A 21,045-nucleotide genomic window follows, 5' to 3' on the forward strand; every position below is an offset into this window, starting at 1 on the left:
TTAAAAAATAATAAACATCTATAATACTATTGTATATGCTAAACCATAGAATCGTATGCCTTGCATTTTAATTTTTTCTATGCATGTTTACTTTGCTATGTTTTTCTATGCATGTTTTTCTATGCATGTTAACTTATATCATAGAAGATAAGATTAACCCATTCAACACCCATTAGGAAAGACGTAGGTCAACTGAACAGCTGGATTCAATGTGGGAAAAACACCCCAATCTTTCAGTACAGAAACATTTACACATCTTAAATTTAGATATCACAAAGGAAAGTATTCATTGATCATAATGCTAGCAACAGATGTTGGAAATGGTGTACAGACTGTATATTTTCCAGGTTTTTTTTTTTTTTTTTTTTTTTTTTTTTTTGCTTATAAGTGTTTAATAAGAAAATGGCAAAGACAGGAGACATGTATGTGTCTGAGATGGATGAAATCAGTCTGTTGAAGTTGCCCTGCAGGTGCAGTAAAGTGGGGTGGACTTTGCAAGTCTGATATGGTTTGGCTTTGTATCCATACCCAAATCACACCTTGAATTGTAATAATCCCCACATGTCAAGGGTGGGACCAGGTGTAGATAATTGAATCATGGGGCAGTTCCCCCATGCTATTCTCATGATAGTAAGTTCTCACATGATTTGATGGTTTTATAAGGGGATTCCCCATTTGCTTGGCTCTCATTCTCATTCCTGCCACCCTGTGAAGAGGTGCCTTCTGCCATAATTGTAAGTTTCCTGAGGCCTCCCCAGCCATGCAGAACTGAGTCAATTAAACCTCTTTTCCTTATAAATTACTAAGTCTCAGGTATTTCTTCACAGCAGCGTGAGAACGGACTAATACAAAGCCTCTACCACAAATGGCAGAGAGCTGCTATCCAATACATCTCTCACTTAGGAGTGGGTTTGAAGCATGTGAGCAATTATTCCTGCAGAAATGTAGTCTACAGATTTCCAGGTACTCTAGAATTCAACAACTCATAGGCCTACTAGAGGTACTTTCTATTCTCACATTACATAAGGTAGACAAACACCTCTCAGAATACCTTCTTCCTACGATAGGCAGACATTATTATGTGTTAGATATATACAATAAAGCTGAACTGAGCACCACACTCCTGGTGCTCCAAGTAGTTTATGGTTGATAATAGCAGAAAGTGGAAACAATTGTGGATTAACTACATTGAGCCCTCATCCTCTTCTATTCAAGCTGAGAGGTGGTTTTCTTCTCATTTATAAGAAGTGAGTTTTTGAAAAGACTATTAACCCTTAAATTAAAATCTAATTATCAAGATTAAATCAATACAATTCAGGTAAATTACTCTTTTTTCATCATGAGTAAGAGGAACACAAAGATACACAACCTTGAACTTTCTTCTCACTTCTGCTATTTTATCTTCCATTTCATCTGTCTTGTGTTTGGTTAGGTGGAAAACAGTACCAATGCGATAAGCCTCCCTATAGAGGCTCTTGAGATGTTTCTCATTCTTTAACTTCATCATGGTCAAAGATTTTATTTCAGATTCATATTGTGATTTTTTCCTTATACTGTAAAAGTAAAGCAAAATATTAATATGATTATTGAGTATATATTGAGACAAACATATTTAATAACAGCAAAAAGGCATAAGATCATATTTTATGTTGTCAAAAATACAAAATTGCGGGATAATTAGCTGAAACTTGAAGATGGAACATGTGTCCTAGGACTCCATTTATTCTGCTGCTTCTGATGGTTACCCCTAATTGTCAGGCTGTTTCCAATTTCAGAAGCATAAGAGCATCAATAAGAACGGCTTGGGGAATCCAGGTGCTTGGTTTTTTGAATATTCAAAATCCCTTTTATACTCCTTTCCATTTCAATTTGTGAATTCTATAAAGGTGTTTTTACTGGAGAATATGTTCAATGGAAAAGCCTAAACAAAAACCAAAGCATATAAGACAGCAAACTTTCTCAACTTCAATATTATTGACATTTGTGGTGGCACAATTCTTTTTGTAGGGGGGATGTCCTGTGTGTTGTAAGATATTCTGCAGCATCTCCCACTAGATGCCAGCAGCACTGTCTCAGTTGCAGCTGCCAAAAATGTCTCCAGTCACTGCCAAAAATCCCTGAAGGTACAAAATCATCCCTGTTGAGAACTACTTGAATAAAGCAATGGTTCTCAACACTAACTCCACATTATAATAACCTGCAAAGCATTTAATAAAACTTTGTGCTTCCAAAAATTCTGGATGGATTATAGGCTTATAATAATATACAATCAATCTGGGGTAAAGCTCCAGCGTCACTATTTTTAAGCACCCCACATGATTCTAACATGCAACCAGAAAGCAAACTACAGATATTATCTGGAGCACTATCTAAAGCTTGTATATATGTAAAAATCACAGGGAGAGCCTTGAAAGTCACAGATTCCTAGGCTTCACTCTCAGAATGTGGTTCAGTAGATGTTGGATGGGTCTGAGAATAGCTCCCAGGTTGATGACACTTGGTTGCAGACCACACTTCATTCAAGTAGCACTATTCAAGAGGCTGGGGTGAATACACATGATTAGCTTTCACGTCACAGAACACAAAGAAGATTGAATTAGTGTGGCCAAATCAGCTGATGATGAGCTGCATTGATCCTTCATTTCCACCTATTCCAAAATAGGATGAAAGAATGATGTAGAAATAAGAATAAACATACATTCAGGCAAGCAGGAGACATAGCTAGGCTCACAAAGAAGGTAACCATCTCTGTAGAATAGAAATAGGGTCGAAAATCAAAGCATGAATAGAGGAGAAGCAGCATAAAACAAGCTGCAGGTGTTGCACCAGTTGAGTGACAAGTGCGAGGTTCACTGACTCATGGCAGGGCTTTGCATGAGCTGTGCTTGATGTGGAAGGATCATTCACTGACTGGGTCTAAAGATACATAGAGAGCAAGGAGCAAAGGCATTGAGGAGAATGGATTCTGAGACCAATAACTCAACCAAGTTGCCTATTGAATCAGTAACTGCAATAATGTTATCCCCAATATCATCTTTGTATGATCACTGGGAATCAGAAAAGATGACCATAAATGGAAGAATTTAAAGATTGGTGAATTGGGACCAAGTAGGGTGAGGTAGAAGCAATGACATAATTTCAATTGGAAAGAGATAAACAAGAAGATGTGTGTGTATGACAGAAAGACAGGGGTGTATATGTATGTATGTGAGTGTGTTACGTGTGTGTGTGTGTGTGTGTGTGTGTGTGTGTGTGTGTGAGAAAGAGAGAGAGAGAGAGAGAGAGAGAGAGAGAGAGAGAGACAAAGATAGAGAAAAGGGACCTGCTTATTTAGAATGGGACGCCTCAGAAAAGACACCAAAACATATTAAGAAATATCTTGTTTCCAAAGACCTAGCAATCAGGGTGTGAACCCAAACCATTTTAGGTGATACTGATTTTATGAAACATTCTGACAAAGAACTTAAAATAAGTATATTTAAAATGCTCAAATATCTAAGTAAAGGAATCACTAATTTTGTAAAAGGAAAAGAAATTTTGACACACAGCAGAAATTAGACAAAAATAGATAGATGGGGAAGACAATAAATTATAAGGAATAATGAAAAGAAATATGGACAGAAATAATTAAAATAGTTTTGAAATAAAACCAAAAAGCTCCAAACTGAGAAGACTCAAAGAGAGTTTTGGCTTAATAGGTAGGAATGAAGTACTAAGGTATTCACTCAAAAAGCAGCACAAAAAATGTGGAGGGGGTGTGTATGTGTGCGTGCAACCACACACAATATATAGGTGTGGCATGTTTGTGTCTGTACATAGTATGTGTATACTTTTGAGTCTATGTGTACTTACGTTTGTGTACACATGCATATTTGTGTTTGTGTATATATACTTTTTGTGTTTACTTGTACATATGTGTATATGTGTGTTAATCTTTGTGTATGTATGTGTATTTATGTGTGCATGTTTATACATGTATTTGTTTTGTGGAAAAAACAGTCCATGCATTAAGTGGAGCGGGATGAATGTGTGGTGTGTTTGAACATGTGTTAAGCGACATTCCCCTTGATTTACAAAAGGAACGATAATAAGATATGTTGTGTAAAGACTACAGAAATTTTCTATACTCCCTATGAAGAAGATTAGTTTAAAAATGAGAGAAATTTCTAGACTTGAGAAAAAAATAGGACCACAGACCAGATGACAAAATTAGTTGTGACTACTAAACATTATAAATATAAAAAATCTATAGCTAAAGATATTGTGATAAAACAGTAGAATATTAAAGATACTTATTAAGGACATACAAAGTGATGTAATAAATGCCAAAAGAAAATTATTATCTTCAAATATAAGCAAAAATAAATGTGAAGCTATAGTTCCATACATTGCCAAATTATTATTCAAGATTGATGAGCTAAATTGGCGTAGCTTAAGAAAATTTACCAGAAAGCCTTTATTCAAATAACTATTAAAGAATCATTTTAGCCACTGGAAAGTGAACAAAAAGAATAAACAAGAAGATATAAAGACAAAAATGAATGAGAAATGTCAGCAAATATATGTATTGATTGTGAAAAATTATTATTTAAAAGTGAAACAAAGGCACCAGATAACGATTTTAAAAATAGGACAAGTGTAAAGATGTTCAATAGTAATTTATTTTTTGCAAAAATATGTGTAATGCTCAGGAGGAGAATAGAAAAACTAAATAATTCCAGATTTATTTAAAATGTCTATAATTAGCTAAACACGTTTTAAAACTAGCGTCACTAATTAGGCTTATCATAATACACATGTCTAAAGTACACCTACTAATATCATCAGATTATGTTTAAAAAATAAGATTCACTGCTGCCTAAAAAATAAAGACTGGGGACTAAACCACTCAAAAATCTGAAAATAAACATTAGTGTAGCAACAGTAATATCACAAAATGTAATTTAATAAGAAAATCATGAATAAGAAACAAGGTAAAAGTAGATAATAAAAGAAAACAATTCAACAAGAAATGAAATATTTATTTACTTCAATGCCTCTGACTATATATTCTCAAAATATGTAATAAAAATGCAGAATTATAAGAAGCAATTCACAAATCAACTATCAGACTCCTATCAGTACATCACAGGACAGGAAATAGGATAGATAGGTAGCAGGTGTATATAGCAAAACTACACCTGAAAAATTTCAGTACCAAAACCCAACAAGGATCATCAAATTGAAAAGTCTTACTTAGTGCTAAGCTGAAAAAATTACACACACACATAGCTACAAACAAAATTGTGAAATTTCAGAACTTTTAAATAAGAAGAGAAAATTCTGAAGTTCCCAGAGAGAAAAGACAAATTATTTACAAAGAAATTATATTCAAAATGTCATCAGATGTCCTACCAAGCAAAACTAAATAAGAAAACAATTTAAAAAAAAGCCTTCAAATTAAGGAGAAAAATTGACATTGAATTCAGAATATGACCCTGAGAAAAGCCTGGTGGAGTGGATTCAATAGAGAATTAACTGTGAGTTCACAGAAATAGATGTGTTTATTTTTTAAAGTTTTGCTACAAAAAATATAGAAAGAGATGAGTTACAGGACTAAATAAATACAGTTTATTTTGTGTTTTCATACTTTATATAATGAACAATATTATGCAAAGCTCATGTGCTGCTAACGATGAATAATGACTCATGGGAAAAAGGAGATAGTCGTATTGTGCACCAGTAAGCTGGTAAGAGATTGAGATAATTCTCATTCATTATATCTATACTCCCTATGAAGAGGATGATTAGTTTAAAATGAGGGTAATATGGGTATTAGGATTGAAGAGAGGGAGAAGATATAAAATGGTCATGAGAAAAGTGGAATTGTTTAGAAATTTCTTGGTCGTGCTGAACATCACTTGAGATTTATGGTCACAGAATTTAAGTTCTATTCAGAAGTAAATTTATTGTGCTGTTAATGAAGCTTAAACATGAGGGCCTCTAATTGGCCCCAGCCCCTTACAAAGTCCTTTGAGTGTCTCCCTAGCAGTGTTTTCACATGGTGATATGGTTTTATAAAGTTTGTAGAAACAGGGTGTTTTAATCAAAGTTGACGAAGATCATTCTCTCTTTCTAATATAAGGTCTCCTATGTCAAGTGGTATTCAAATGACTGGGCATTTTGTATTCATAACACTATTTTCTTTTATCTACTGCCCCCATATACTGTAACTTCTAGGGCCCACCAAACCAGGATCCACCCCGTGAGAATACTTAGCACACTTGTGCTTTATTTTAGCCACATTCAGCTGCTAGGAAAAGTTCAATGAAGAAAACTGCTGGTTTAGTTAGGGATAGGGCTTTTCAAGTCATAAAAACACAGTCTTGAATGTTATTTAAATATGTGCTTATTTTGATCCAAAGTAACTAGGTTTGGAAAGAAGGACAATAAAGCGGGATAAATAAATGTAGTAAGGATGACAGATTGGTCATCACAGGGTCAAATATTTGTTGGAGTGGGGGTGCTAGTAGAGTAAGCTAGAAAAAGAGGTGTTGGTTATCTGTGAGTGGATGCTTAAAATTGAGAACATGAAGTAACTCAATTTTTGGAAATGACAAAAACTGAGTAAAACTGTAAGAGAAGGTGGTTGGTGTAGGATGGGAGAAAAGACTGTTGAAAACGAGAAAGCAAATGGATTGAAAGTCTAGGTTCTTTCATGGACTGTATTACCCAAATTCACATTTCAATGCCTCTGTGCAGAGGGAGAAAGTAGGAATAGAAAGTATAATTTATTTTTAGTATTTAACTCTTGGAAAAAAAGTTTAAAGTGGGCTAACATGTGGGTGAGTAGTTAATTTTAGATGATATATATATCATTTTAATGCATGATTTGTATACTTTTCTCTTTTAATGTCTGAAAAAAATTTTTAAAAAAACAAAAGTAAAATCATTTAAAACATTGATTCAAAAGTTTGTTGCGCAATGCTGGAAAAAGAAGTATTTGACAATTCTGTGAAGCAACTCAAATTAATAGGCTGGTAAGACATAGCTAAATGGGTATGAAAAACACAGTACCCTGTGGATTCATTCTAGGTATTCCAGGCTATTTAACAACTTCAGTAATATTCAAATTGCTATCTCTACAAATAAATCACCACACTGTTACTTCTTAAAAAACAAACTTCATAAAATATGCCAATATATCTCTACATCGTTCAATAGCTTTTTTGCTCATTTCCCTCAATTACCAACCCCATCTTTGGCTCACTGCAATTACAATGGTATTGTCTTGCTTGAGATACAGTTGAACACTAGAAATAGATATTTAGAATATTTTACAGAGCTTGAATGTAAGAAAATGACTATATAGAAATTCATACCACATAGTTAATTTCAAGCAAACTAAATCTAAGTTAATCAATTTCAAATCATTTTTAACAAGCTCATTTTCCTTGACTTAGGTTTTTGAAGCCTGCCTATCATGTGAATAAGTAATCAAGTAAAATTGTTTGCTCAAGTCGAATGTCCCAAATGTAAAGGGTCTATTTCTAATGGATGCTCATTTGTTTGAAAGACAAAATTATCAAATTATAAACTGCTTCTGCAAGGTAAATAATCGTATCATCATCGTTGTTACAAAAAGGTCTAGCAAATATTTGTACGTATAGGATAACTGAACAAAGTCTCTTAACAAATATGGCATCTGGGTTTTAATGTTGGCATTCTGAAGGTAAACTATATATGAACAGTGTATCATATATTGCAGTAATTATGTAATTTATTTAAATAGTGTAAGTGTCTTGGAATGACATCATATGTTGAGATAGTTTTCTAGTGGAATTTTAGTGTATATAACAGTTCCAATTTGAGGATGTTTCATGGGGATATTCACTAGACTTATGAAATCGGTGATTTGCTTTTTAACCATTAAATTATGTTTGGACTTGTGGAAAAAGAGAAACTGGCACTAAGGGGAAGGTGATTCAGATAAATGGTAGAGTTTAAAAAGATAATAAATAAAGGAGAGAGTAAGACAAACAGAGTTTTCTGAGATAAACAATGGATATAGTCAAATGTAGAGATGGAGAATTAAGTTAAACCATAAGCTGTTGGTTTTTTTTGAAGTAGGTTTTGTGTCCAAAATCTTCTGTAACGTGTCAGAAATAGGAATCAAGACTTAACTAACAGAAGAGAAGAGGCTGTGTTGCTAAGTGGAAAGAACATAAATTTTGGGGTTAAGTAGACCTGTATTCAAATCCTGATTGCTTTTTATGTAATTGGGGAGGAAGGTTTCATACTCAATTTCCTTATCATCTGTAAGATTAATTTAATAATACCTATCATCAAAGTTGTAATCTAGATTAAATAAATTGAGGGTAATATATACATACTGCTTACCTGCACTGAATAACACAAATGATTCAATAAACAGTTTTTTGTTAATTAAAATAGTATATAAAGACTGCATGATTCTTTATAGTGTTCTCTGCTTCAGTGAGGAGAGGGAAAAAACATAAGAAAAATAATCATTAGTCTTGCTTTGGAACAGAAAAAGACACAAGTGGATCTGACATCAGAATATATAGCACAGAGAATAGGAGGAGAGAGATACTGAAGCAAAGGAAGAACTAAGAATAAACTTTTATATTTAGCTATCATTCATTCATTATGTCATTTGTTCAACACCTATTGAGAAACACACACACACAGATACACACAATGAACGCAAGTAAGCAGCTCAGGCCAGACAGGAAGCAACAAATAAGCAAACTGGCAATAACTGTACATAATGTGAAAAGTGCTAAAAGGGAAGTATGGAACCAAGGAAAGTTAGTTAAATGGATACTTATTGAGCATTGATTATATGTCAACAGCTGTGCTAGGTGACTGATACATGAAGATAAATGGAAACAAGTTTATACTCTCATGAAGGAAAAAGGAAACAAAAAACAGATTCCAGTGCAATAATAAGTACACTAATGGAAGAGGCACTTAACACTGTTTTGGTTTGTAGACAGGGGAAGATGAGTTACCAAGAGGACGAGCTTCAGGGAATAGTTAATGTCTGAGCTATTGTATGAAGGGTCAATTAATCAGTTTTAAAAACATGCTGAAGAAGAAGAGGAAGAGAAGGAAGAGGAGGAGCAGGTGGAATGAGGAGGAAGAAAAAGTAAATACCTATCAGAAGAATATTGGAGACCAAACTGAAGCTGAAACAATATGAGTTCAGATGCATAAGCATTTTAATAGGCTAGAACATAAGGATGGTTAGGGTTTAGAAATAGTTTGTCACTGTTAAAACCCACGTTGACATTTGATCCCCAATGTGACAGTGTTACGGGGTGGGGCCCAGCAGGAAGAGTTTCAATCATGGTGGCAAATCCCTCATGAATGGTTTGGTGCTGCTCTCGCTATAGTGAGCTCTTGCTTTGGTGAGATCGGATTAGTTTATATGGGAATTAATTAGTTCCCATGACAGTGGGTTGTTATAAAACCAGGATGCCTCTCAAGTTTTGTGTCTTTGTACTTGTTTGCTTCCCCTTTGACCTTCTCCAGCATGTTCTGATGCAGCATGAAAGCCCTAGCCAGGATGGCATCATTCTCTTAAACCTCCAAGCCTGCAGAACCATGGACTGAATAAACCTCTTTTCTTTATAAATTACCCAGCTTCAGGTATTCTGTTATAGTACCATAAAACAGACTAAGATCATGGAAGGAATAATAAGAGATGAGTCTGAAGTTGGGCAGGTGACAGTTTACAGTGTCCAATCTATCATTCTGGAAGCATGGACTTATCTAATAGCTGGTAGGGAACCTATGAAATGTTTTTAAGCTGCTGAAAGAAAATAGTGTTCCCATCATGAGACAATAGGGGCCTGGTTTATTTTATTGGTAATTGAAATAGAGAGAAAGAAAAGTACCCATAGGAGAGATATTTAAAGAAGTTAGTAAGATGCTGGCAGTGAGCTAGGAGAGAGGGATATAGAACCATGCCCAAAACAGGTCACTTGGTGGATAACAGTGCAGGATGTAAGTTAGGGGAGAGAGCAGATACTTAAAATGATACTGTTGGTAGAGCTAGAGAATGTCGAGATTAAAGAGTCAAAAAATGTTATAGTACTTGTTAAAATAAGGGGACCAGGTGAAATTTCTGGGACAGGAGATGGAGCAAGGGTATAAATGGGCTGAGATTAGTACCCTAAACTAATCAGGGACAGCAGAGATATATCAGCTGCTCTAGGATTACTGAAAAGAACATTTCACAGAGTTAAAGGAAGAACCGGAAGAAGCAAGAGAATGGCATCCTGAATCTCAAAAAGGGATAGCATCAAAGAGGGCATAGACACAAATGCTTGGGTAACATGTAGAAAGAAAGAGAGAAAAAAATGGCCTACCACAGGACTGAAAAATGACCTTATGGATTCAGGAAGAAAGGTCTTTTTTTGCACTTAAGTAAGATTAATTTTGGTAGCATGGGATTTAAGAAGCCAGACTGCTTTATGTCAAAACAATGATTAATAGTGAAGGAAATATTACTAATAATCTAGCAAATATTGCTAACTATGTGTAATTTTTAATAAGAATAAAAGGGAACTATTGAGTGATTTGCTGAAAGTACAAATAGGATGAAATCAAAACTTTCATTTTATATTGAAGGAGGATTAATGATGTCTACAGGCTAAAAAGATAAGGAAGGAAAAAAGATAGTGAATAAAGATGTCAAAAATGGAAGTGATACGAGTAAAACTATGTCTTGAAGAGGACAGAAGAGGTTGAGACCAACAGCACAGATGGACAGCTTGGCCTTGAACAAAAAGTATTATTTACCCCTTGGAATCTAAAGGGGAAGGAAAGCTATTTGCAGATGCTGTCCCTATAGAATACATTTGTTTGACAAAAAGCATGCCACGCCTTTAATTTCTCCTTCCGATTTGAGTAAACTATGATTTAAATAAATCAAAGTTTTATTTCTGAGTTTATGTTGTGTGGGATTTATGGTGCTGTTTGAAGCTGAAAATCTATGTTCTAAAATTTATAGATCACCTGCCATTATCTTTTTGAATACTGCTTTCCCCATTCTTTCCTTTATTTCTCATTCTATTTTCCATAACTTGAATATTTCTTCCAGATTTTCTCTTGTTTTCTCTCTGTGCCATATTCTGGGTTCTATTTTTAGGTACACTGATGAATTTCCCCCAGCTCTTTCTACTATTTAATTAGTAGAATCTTCAGTAGAAATGAATCCAGTTTTAATTTTTAAAAGTTGTGGTGGATTCTGTTTCAACTGCCTGCACTTTTTGGATAGTGTTCTATTAGTTTATTTTGTTCCCATTAATCATTTAAAACTTAGAATAAATCTCATAATTGTACTATCTGAGTTCTATTTAATTCTTTATTTGAAATTTTTGCTGATAAAATCAGAATCTTCTCATTATTTCTGATAACTCCAATTCATGTTTCAATTTTCCTTATGTGCTTTATAATTCTGTAAGTTCACTTTTAAAAGCCTTACTTTTTCAGTGAGAATCTTGTATGGCCTCAGTCTAGGGTTTATTGCTCCAGAGACTATTTGAGGAGAGCAGGATAACTTTTCTATGATTATTCCTCGGTTAGGGCCTTCTAAAAACACATGGATGGTGTAGATTAAATCAAGCCATTGTGAAAAGAGGCCAGACTGGGAATGTTCTCACTTGCTTTTCTTTCACCCAGCTCCCAGATGTAGACAGACACTTTCTTGCCTCGGCCTTTGCTCATGGGGAGATATTTTTCTATTCATTTAAGTGCCCTTACTTTATCCAACTCCTTCACTTGCACAGATCCATCGCCCATGACCTATTATTTGAAGCCACTAAAATTTAATTCCCTTGTTTACCAAGTTCAACAAGGCTATTCTTCCATCCATATTTTCAGGGCAGCCAAATATCAGCTGGGAATTCAGCCTGCAGTTGTTCAATTACTTTCAGTGCATTGACCCCTGAGGATTTCCTTCACTTGCCCGGAAGCCCAGCTCTTCATTTAAAAGATGCCAGCCCCGTGCATGCCCCATTTGTAAGTGTTCTGTAGCAAAAATCTTCTCATGTTCTCCATTGTCCATATTGCACAAAATGTAAATTCTCATTGCTTCTCTGCCTATACTCCCTTTTTAGACATCTCAGACTGACCCATTGTTTAATTTTATGACTACAAATTTGTCTTTGGGATTCTCCTCATCACTGGGCTATAAACCAATGTATCTAATTGTTACTTCTCATTACCATTTCAAGAGCTCATAAGAATCTGAAATTTAATATGGCCTAAGGAGACATATCTTCTCTCCTCAAATCCTCTTCATACCCTCAATAAGCTCTTGCTATTTCAGCCAATAGCCTGTAGCCTGACCAGTTTTTCCTTCACGTCTTAAATCCCACCTACCAAAAGGTCGAGTTGGCATCCCTTCCAAAATATATCTGAATGCCCTACCATTTATACTGCAAAAGCATTTATCTATATGTCTTCATTATTATAATTTTTTTGAATTACCAAAAAACGCCTTCCTTCTTAAATGCACCAAAGTCCACCCATCACTAAGCAGATCAAGTGATCTCTCTAAAATGTAAGATTATGAAAATGCTTTAATCATATGCCACTATCATTAGCACACTTACAAGCTTTTAGTATACGAGTCCTGTCTGCCTTACCAACATTTGTCTCCGTGAATTACTCCGTCACACAATTTTCTAGCAATGCCAGCCTCCATTCTCTTTTCAGAGCACAAGGAATTTTTATCTGTCTCAAAGCTTCCTCTTATACTTGGAATTCTGTTCCTCAGACCTGCTTAAGACTGACATGTCTTCATTCAGGTCTCAATGCCAACGTTAGTTTCTCAGAGAGGTGACACTGAATATCCTTGCTAAAGCAGAGTCCTCAACCCTGCCCTGGCCTGTCACTGTCTACCACATTATTAAATTTTATTGTCCTCACAAAAGTATCAATGACTACATTTTTAATTATATATTCATTAGTTAACATGTTTATTATTTTCCTATACAACAATGTAAATTTAAACATTGTCATGAGCAGCTTAAACTGTCAGACACAAAGCAGGTGCTCAGGACACACAAACACACTCACACACTTGCTTTTTAAGTCTATGTTTTCTTTAAATATAAATATGTTTAGTCCTAAGTATAAACTTATTAGTTCATTAATCATAGTTATAAAGTTATTAAATTGCTGTTTGAAAATATTTTAAATGAAGTAAAAATAAAGATGTATGAAGTTATTTCTCAGATAAAGTGCTAAAAGATAAAAATTATTAATCTCTGTATTTTATGTATTTCATACAATGTAACAAGTTACACATAGTATAATACAAATGAATATTTTCTACCGAAAATATTATATAGCACATAATGTACAACAATGTTGCAGACACTAGGTTAGTCTTTGAGGATCCAAAAATGGGGGAAACGATGACACAGGCCCTAGGTGCAAGCAGTTACAAGGTGGTGGATTTGTAACCGTAAAAAAAGGCTGTGCTGGCCGGACAAGGTGGCTCACGCCTGTAATCCCAGCACTTTGGGAGGCTGAGGCGGGCGGATCACGAGGTCAGGAGATTGAGACTATTCTGGCTAACACGTTGAAACCCCGTCTCTACTAAAAATACAAAAAAAAAAAAAAAAAAAAATTAGCTGGGCGTTGTGGCGGGCGCCTGTAGTCCCAGCTACTCGGGAGGCTGAGGCAGGAGAATGAATGGCCTGAACCCGGGAAGCGGAGCTTGTAGTGAGCCGAGATCGCGCCACTGCGCTCCAGCCTGGGCGACAGAGCAAGACTCTCAAAAAAAAAGTCTCAAAAAAAAAAAAAAAGGTTGTGCATTTTATCTTTCTAATTTTATATGTAAAAACATCACAAGGCCATATTACTTCGAAGAGAAAAAAACTAACAAATGTAATATCTTCACAGAAAGCAGGGTAAAGGAAACCACAGAACTAAGTTTTTTTGCTTGTTTGGTTTTTAATCCGAGGCAATCATAGTCACTAATAGCTAAAATGAGCTGCAGCGCAGAAGCTCCTGCTAGCTCCTTTCTTTCATTTCTTACTGTACTTATTAGGCTACTGTATTAGTCCGTTTTCTCACTGCTATAAAGAACTACCTGAGACTGGGTAATTTATGAAGAAATGAGGTTTAATGGACTCGCAGTTCTTCAGGCTTAACAGGAAGCATGACTGCGAGGCTTCTGGAAACTTACAATCATAGCGGAAGGCAAAGAGGAGGCAAGCACATCTTAGTGTGGCTGAGCAGGACAGCGAGAGCAAGCGCGAGAGCGAGAGCGAGCGCGACAGCGAGAGCTTCAAATAATCAGATCTCCTGAGAATTCACTCACCATCACAAGAACAGCAAGGGTAAGTCTGCCCTGCCAGGATTCAATCACCTCCCACCAATCCCTCTCCCAACACGTGGGGATTCAAGATGAGATTTGGATGGGGACATAGATCCAAACCCTATCAGCTACTGAAAAAACATAATTTCTATAATAATTATGTATTTTACTGGGGGCTCATTGAAGGCAGGAAGCTTTCCACATATAGTAACTTTAGAACCTACCATAATGTCTGCACACAATATGAATTCAATAAATGATTAATAAGAGATTGAACACATTTTTAGTTGGACTGAATTAACAATTTATGTCATTTAATGTTTGTTTTAAAAGTAACATTTTATTGAAGTAGAACATTTATACAGAAGTGTACAAATCAGAGTATAGCTCAATCCATTTTAATATGAATACACCAGTACCACCCTCATTCAGAAAAAAAAAATACATACATATATATTACACATGACCAGCAGAATCCCAGGAGTGTGCTCTCTCAGTCACTACCACCCAATAGGAACTGCAATCCTGACTCCTACGACCATTTTACCTGTTTCTGAACAAGATTATATAATATTATGTTTCTAAGATTCATTCATGTTGTTGTGTGTAGCTGAAATCTGTTTATTCTCACTGCTGCAGAGTATTACTTTGCATAACTATGTTATATCTTACCTATTGATTCTACTCTTTCATGATTAGTATACATTTGTTTATCCTCTTTTGTGAAGTGATTGTTCCGTTCTGCAGATTTTTATTCAATTATTTGCTTTTTCTATAAGTTTTAATGATTTTTGTTATTTTATATTTATCATTACATTATATATAGATTATTTTATAATTTACTAATTTTTCTTCACCAATTTTTTTGGTTTATCAATTTATCTTCTCAGATATAGCTATAACAAATATATTTTATCAGTCTGTGGTTTACCTTTTGTCTGTCTTAATGGAATGTTTATTCATCTGTTTTTTTCTCTATGATGGTATTTATTTTCCTGTTTAAGAAAACTTTACCTGACTCATATTTACTGATATTTTTCTATGTTTTCTTAGAATTTTGTATTATTTAAAATTTCACATTTACACCTATGTTCCAAAAAAAATAGACTATTGTTTGTTAGATAGGTAGGGGTAAGACTTTCTTTTCATAAGGCAATTAGGCCGTTTATTCTTTGCTGCACTACAGTGGTACACTTGTCACAAATCTAGTGAATGTATACGTGTAGGTTGGATTCTGGACTTTCTACTCATTTCCACTGGTCTATCTTTCTACCCTAACACCAGTAAAGAGTCATTTTACATATTGAGCTCTATTATTAATTTTGAAAAGTGGTATTATAATTTGTGAAGCCTAGTTCTAAAACATTGTTAAATATTTATCCTTTAATTTTCCATATACATTTTAATATCAGCTTTTAAGTTTACACGTATACACACATGCATATAAACACAAAATTTGATAAGAATTTTCTTAGAATTGCATGAACATCTTTGTAATAGTGAGTGTTCCAATTTATGACCAAGGTATGCCCCCCTCTATTGATTTACATCTTTAATTTGCTTCAACAATATTATGTAGCCTTCTGGGTAGTATTATCAGACACCTCCTTGCTAGATTCATTTCGTGGATTTGATGTTTCAAAATTATATTGTAAGAGATATCTTTTAAATTTTATTTCTAATTGATTGCTGTTGGTATATAATGATATTTCAGTTTTCTAGCTATCTCAACCTTGAACAATACCACAGAGTTTAACAGTTATATAATCTTTTTCACACTGAAATATACCATAGAGCTATTTGTCCCCATAAATAGTCATTTTTAAATTACCCTGATTAGTTATTTTATTAAATTATAAAATAAAATTACATTAGGAGTTTAGTTACAATTGCAATAAGACTTTTAATTTATTTGGTTAGAACTTGACATTTTCTCATAATTGGGTCATATTCAAATTTTTGACATATCCCTCTATTTATTCATTTTTAAAATGTATTTTAATCACATTTGGTACTCTCTTCATAGAAACTTCCTACTTTCTATGTATGTATTCTTAGTTGCATTTTGGGTATAATTTTCTAATGAATGAGGTTTTCTCTTATATTTTCTAAGTAGATAGTCACGATTTCGTGAAAAACCAAACTATGGGTTAGTAGATGGGGGTCTATAAAGGCCATTAACTATATTTATTGATTCTGCCCTATCAGATATTGGGGAAATTTTACATTATACTGATATATGGCCAAGTGTTATAATTTTTCCATAAAATTCTATCTATAAAAATTCAAATTTTTAAGAAACAGATTAAGGAAAAATCGTGAAAATGTTTGCCTGACAATTTAAAGTACTTCTGCATTTTACATCTAACATCTATCTCTATGACCATCTTTCCACAATTTCAGACTCACAAATCAAAATTATTTCCAGATACTTACACTTGTATTGTGCCATACACAATCCCAATCAAACATAGTGACATTTACCCTCCAACCTTCCTTTTTTTCACCTACACATTTTTCATTTAATGTCTGGTACCATCATCAAACTAGTTTTTCAAACCTTAACTCATCCAAATACTACTAAAATGACATATTTAAAAAGAAAGTCTGATCATAGGGCTTCTTTAGTGGACATCTATAGTCCTCAGCTGAGTCCAAATGCCTTAAAATGATTCATTATCTGGCATGATAGTTCCTTAGCCTCAATGTTTTCTCCTGATGGCCTGTCACATAAAAACACGTATTGCATGTAAACACACACACACACACACACACACTTAGGCAGACACAAGCACACAGGGTCAGATCATGCACTTTCTCTAAGCTTCAGCCACACAAAAGTCTCACTCTGTGAACCCACCACCATCTTATCTGTGCCCCAAAATATTAATAACAGCAATTTTAACATTAGATCTACTATTTGTGATTGTTATTATTTGATTGATTTATCGAGCATATTTGAACATTTACTAAATGTCAGTTAAATTTAAGTCAGATTAAACTGCAAAAAATGAGAGGAGGTTAATATTCTGAACTTGAATACAGAAAGTCAGACTTTAAATTCCAGCTGTGGGACTTTAGGAAAGCCACTTTGCCCCTTAGAACTCTGAGTTCCTCATTTCTTCCTTGGAAACACATAAGAATTATTTTTAAAAAGTAGAATTCAATAGAGGATGTACAAATATTCAACCTCCCTAGTAATCAAATAAATGGAGTTCAAAACAATATTAAGAAGATAATTTTCATTTATCATATTGGGAGAGATTTCTTACAACCATAACACTGAAGTTAGCACAGGTGTGTGAGAGGACAGGCTCATGTACTGCATAGCCTCATGAACGGGATCGTCTTTCTGGAAAATAGTTTTAGAGACGAAGTGGGAATTTTAAAAGTATTATATGCTAATAGAGATTTCTAAACAAAATAATCCACTGCCGTAATATTTACAACAAGGAGTAAGAATGAGAGCAATCTAAATAACAGCAATTATTACATAAATCATAGTTCATCCATAGAATAAACTATTATACAGCTATTTAAAAGATGTATTTAAACAGTTGCTTAATATCATGAAAAAAACTATTATGTCATGTTGGGAATAAGATCAAAACTCACAATTATTTAGTAAGAAGGAAAAAATTCAGTAATATATTAATAGCTATATTTCTATGTATCGAAACAATGTTAGGGTCTCAATCTCCTTTTGTACGTTGTGTATTTTTCAAATTACTTACAACAAATGTGTTACAGACAGTGCTAAATAGAGAAGACATCATTGCTCTTAAGGCATTGGAACTTTTGGTTAAATGGAGCTTTGTTAAATATGGCGTAGGAAACAAAATCATAGTTTAGAGCATATCCAAGGACACAAGTTGAAAAATAGAACCTTCCTCATAAACATAAGTTTGCAATGATTAACTCAACTTTATCCTAGGACTCAAAGATTTTCTGCAAATAGTGCTCAGAAGCAAGTGAACTACACATGGTTTAAAAAAAATAGCCAAGAATACAAGTGAAAAAGGCACTCAAGCATGAGCTAGAAGAATAAGAAGCACAAGCAAATGACAAAGACTACAGATATTTAAATTATCAGGTGCAGATTATAACTATTCACACAGTTTAAGAGATAAAAGATAAGCTTTAAGTATTTGTGTCAAACAAAAAATCATAAAATGACCTAGCAGATTTGGATGAAAAGCAAATAAAACTTTAGGAAATGAAAAATTACACTTGCATACATTTGTAATGCAATATATACTTGCCGCATATATATATAGACTTGCCAGTTTATATGTGCAAATACTTGAAATAGACAAAATTATTTGCACATATACATAAATGTAATACATATATATATATAGTTACCAGTTAGAAACAAGAATATAAGAACTATTTTGACATATGAATTGGTAATTATCTCTTTGTCCTGTGTTTTAATCTTCTCTTCTTTAGGAACATGACTTAGATATATGGTAGACCTGACTCTTGCCTGCAAATCTCTTAATCTCTCTTTCACGTTATTTTACCGTTTATTAATTCTCTGTTCTGCACCATGTAATCCACTGTTAAAAATTATCCATTTAATTTTTAATTCCTGGTAAAAATTGGGGGTAAATTAAATGATTAAATAATTAAGTAACATCTCAAGGTGTTTTCTGGGTAAGCAAGATAATACACCATGGAAAGAAATCCTTCCCAATAAATAGAGCTGCATTCCCACTGCTTGTGACAGATGTACTTGTGTTCCCAATAATTCACTACATCTATTCATTTTTTGTTATTTGTTATTTTTTTCTTTTGAGACAGAGCCTTGCTCTGTCACCCAGGCTGGTGTGCAGTGGCACCATCTCGGCTCGCTGCAAACTCCACCTCCCGGGTTCACACCATTCTCCTGCCTCAGTATCCCGAGTAGCTGGGACTATAGGCACCTGCCACCATGTCTGGCTAGTTTTTTTGTATTTTTAGTAGAGACGGGGTTTCACCATGTTAGCCAGGATGGTCTCGATCTCCTGACCTCGTGATCCGCCCGCCTCGGCCTCCCAAAGTGCTGGGATTACAGGCGTTAAGCCACCGCACCCAGTCTATTCTTGAGAGAATTAGACTTGTCATCCCACTGACATCAGACTTGGCCATGTGACTTGCTTTGTTCAAAGGAATGTGAGTGGTGTTAACATGTATCACCCTCCTGTGGAAGCTACAAGAGCCATTGAGTCATCTCACTAATGTACTTTTCCCTCTATTACTAGCTAAATTACTACGTGAGTGAGAAAACAACCTTCTTATTTTGAGTCACTAAGATTTGGACGTTGCGTGTTAAGCTAATGATAAACAAAAACACCACCATATCACTCCAGGGACACAAACTGGAGAGATTTGTTATATTTAATATATTGTATTATGGTATATAAGAAAAAATGTATTTGCAAATTTACCTTTCGTTGATTTGTTCTGTTATTTTGTTAATATCAATCCCAAGTTTTTTATTGTCTTCCATCAGTTTTGTACATGCCAAAGAAATAGCTGAAAAATCTTTTGCAACATCAGAAAGCTCAATATCCCATGTTTTTTTCTTTAAGAAGAGAATAAAAGAATCATTCATACATGTCTAATTATCAAAAGGCAAAAGGTATAATAATGAAATAACTTTTAGATATATGAGTTAATATTTGGAAATACAGAATGGCATTCTAAGTGGGAAGCAGGAAAAAATCAACTTACTGCAGCATAAAAATCATTAACTGCTTCCTGATACTGATTTTCCTGACTTTTTTGCTTCCAGATTAGTTGGTCATAAACTCTTCTCAAATCTTCCAGCTAAGAAAGAAGATATACAGAATAAAGTGAATTATGTAGCTTTTCATCCTTCCATAAGGTAAAAAATAAATTAATCATGATAAAGTAGAATTTGTTTCAGTTACATAAAAATTGAAAAACAATAGAAAATTCAGAATTATAATTCATCACATCAACAAGTTAAAGGAGAAAATAAGTATGCTAACACTTTGCAAAACAATCATTTAATAAATTCACTCACTATCTAGTTTTCATATCTTAAAAAAACTAGTACAAGAAAAAATTATTCAAATATAATATAAAGAAACAATAGCAAATACCAAAATAAATTATAAAATACTGAATGTATCCTCATTAGACTCAAGAGTAAGACCATATTATCTCTTTTATCACCATTATTATTAATCACACTTTGGGAAAGACTAAGTAAACATAATTACATAATAAAATCAAATATTAATATTATAATATTGAAAATGAATAGGTAATATATCTTCAACTTTCAATAACATGATTAAATACCTAGAAAAATAGAAGAATTCTATTTAAAACAATAATAAACAACTTTGGTAAAATGGCTGGGATATAAGGATTAGGAAATGAACAGCTTTTATCTGTAAGAGTAATAATCTGTTTTTAAAATATAGAAGAAATAATTTTAAAGTTTTCTCAAAAATATAAATTATTTGGGAAAAAATTTGACAAAAAGTAGAGGACTTATATAAAGTAAACAAAAACTCTTATTAAATACCCTAAATCAAGTTTTACATGAAAAGGATGATTTATTATGAAAAGGTTTAATAGATTATAATGTGTGTTCTCTCAACATTAGAGTAAAAATATAGCAAAATGGAGTAGTATTTTTTGAACTGCATTAAATGAAGTTCACATGGAAAAAAGGTACCTGAGAC

The 21,045-nt window shown here is 33.9% G+C and overlaps 1 protein-coding gene across 9 annotated transcripts in view; it reads right to left on the reverse strand.

The window, feature by feature from the left end:
* The window catches only part of CCDC178 (coiled-coil domain containing 178), a 513,950-nt gene that overhangs the window by 329,062 nt on the left and 163,843 nt on the right, over positions 1–21,045 (reverse strand). For all 9 annotated transcript variants that reach the window (XR_002518666.2, XM_021930027.2, XM_017951655.3 and 6 more), the window contains 3 exons: positions 20,060–20,155; positions 19,774–19,910; positions 1,370–1,553 (listed from right to left, as the gene is read on the reverse strand). Coding sequence is in view for 8 of the 9 variants with exons in the window: in XM_021930027.2 (XP_021785719.2) it covers positions 1,370–1,553; positions 19,774–19,910; positions 20,060–20,155 (417 nt within the window). In the remaining variant the exon portion in view is untranslated. The remainder of the gene's footprint in view (positions 1–1,369; positions 1,554–19,773; positions 19,911–20,059; positions 20,156–21,045) is intronic.

Source organism: Papio anubis, chromosome 19, assembly GCF_008728515.1.
Source record: "Papio anubis isolate 15944 chromosome 19, Panubis1.0, whole genome shotgun sequence".
NCBI classification, from domain to species: Eukaryota; Metazoa; Chordata; class Mammalia; order Primates; family Cercopithecidae; genus Papio; species Papio anubis.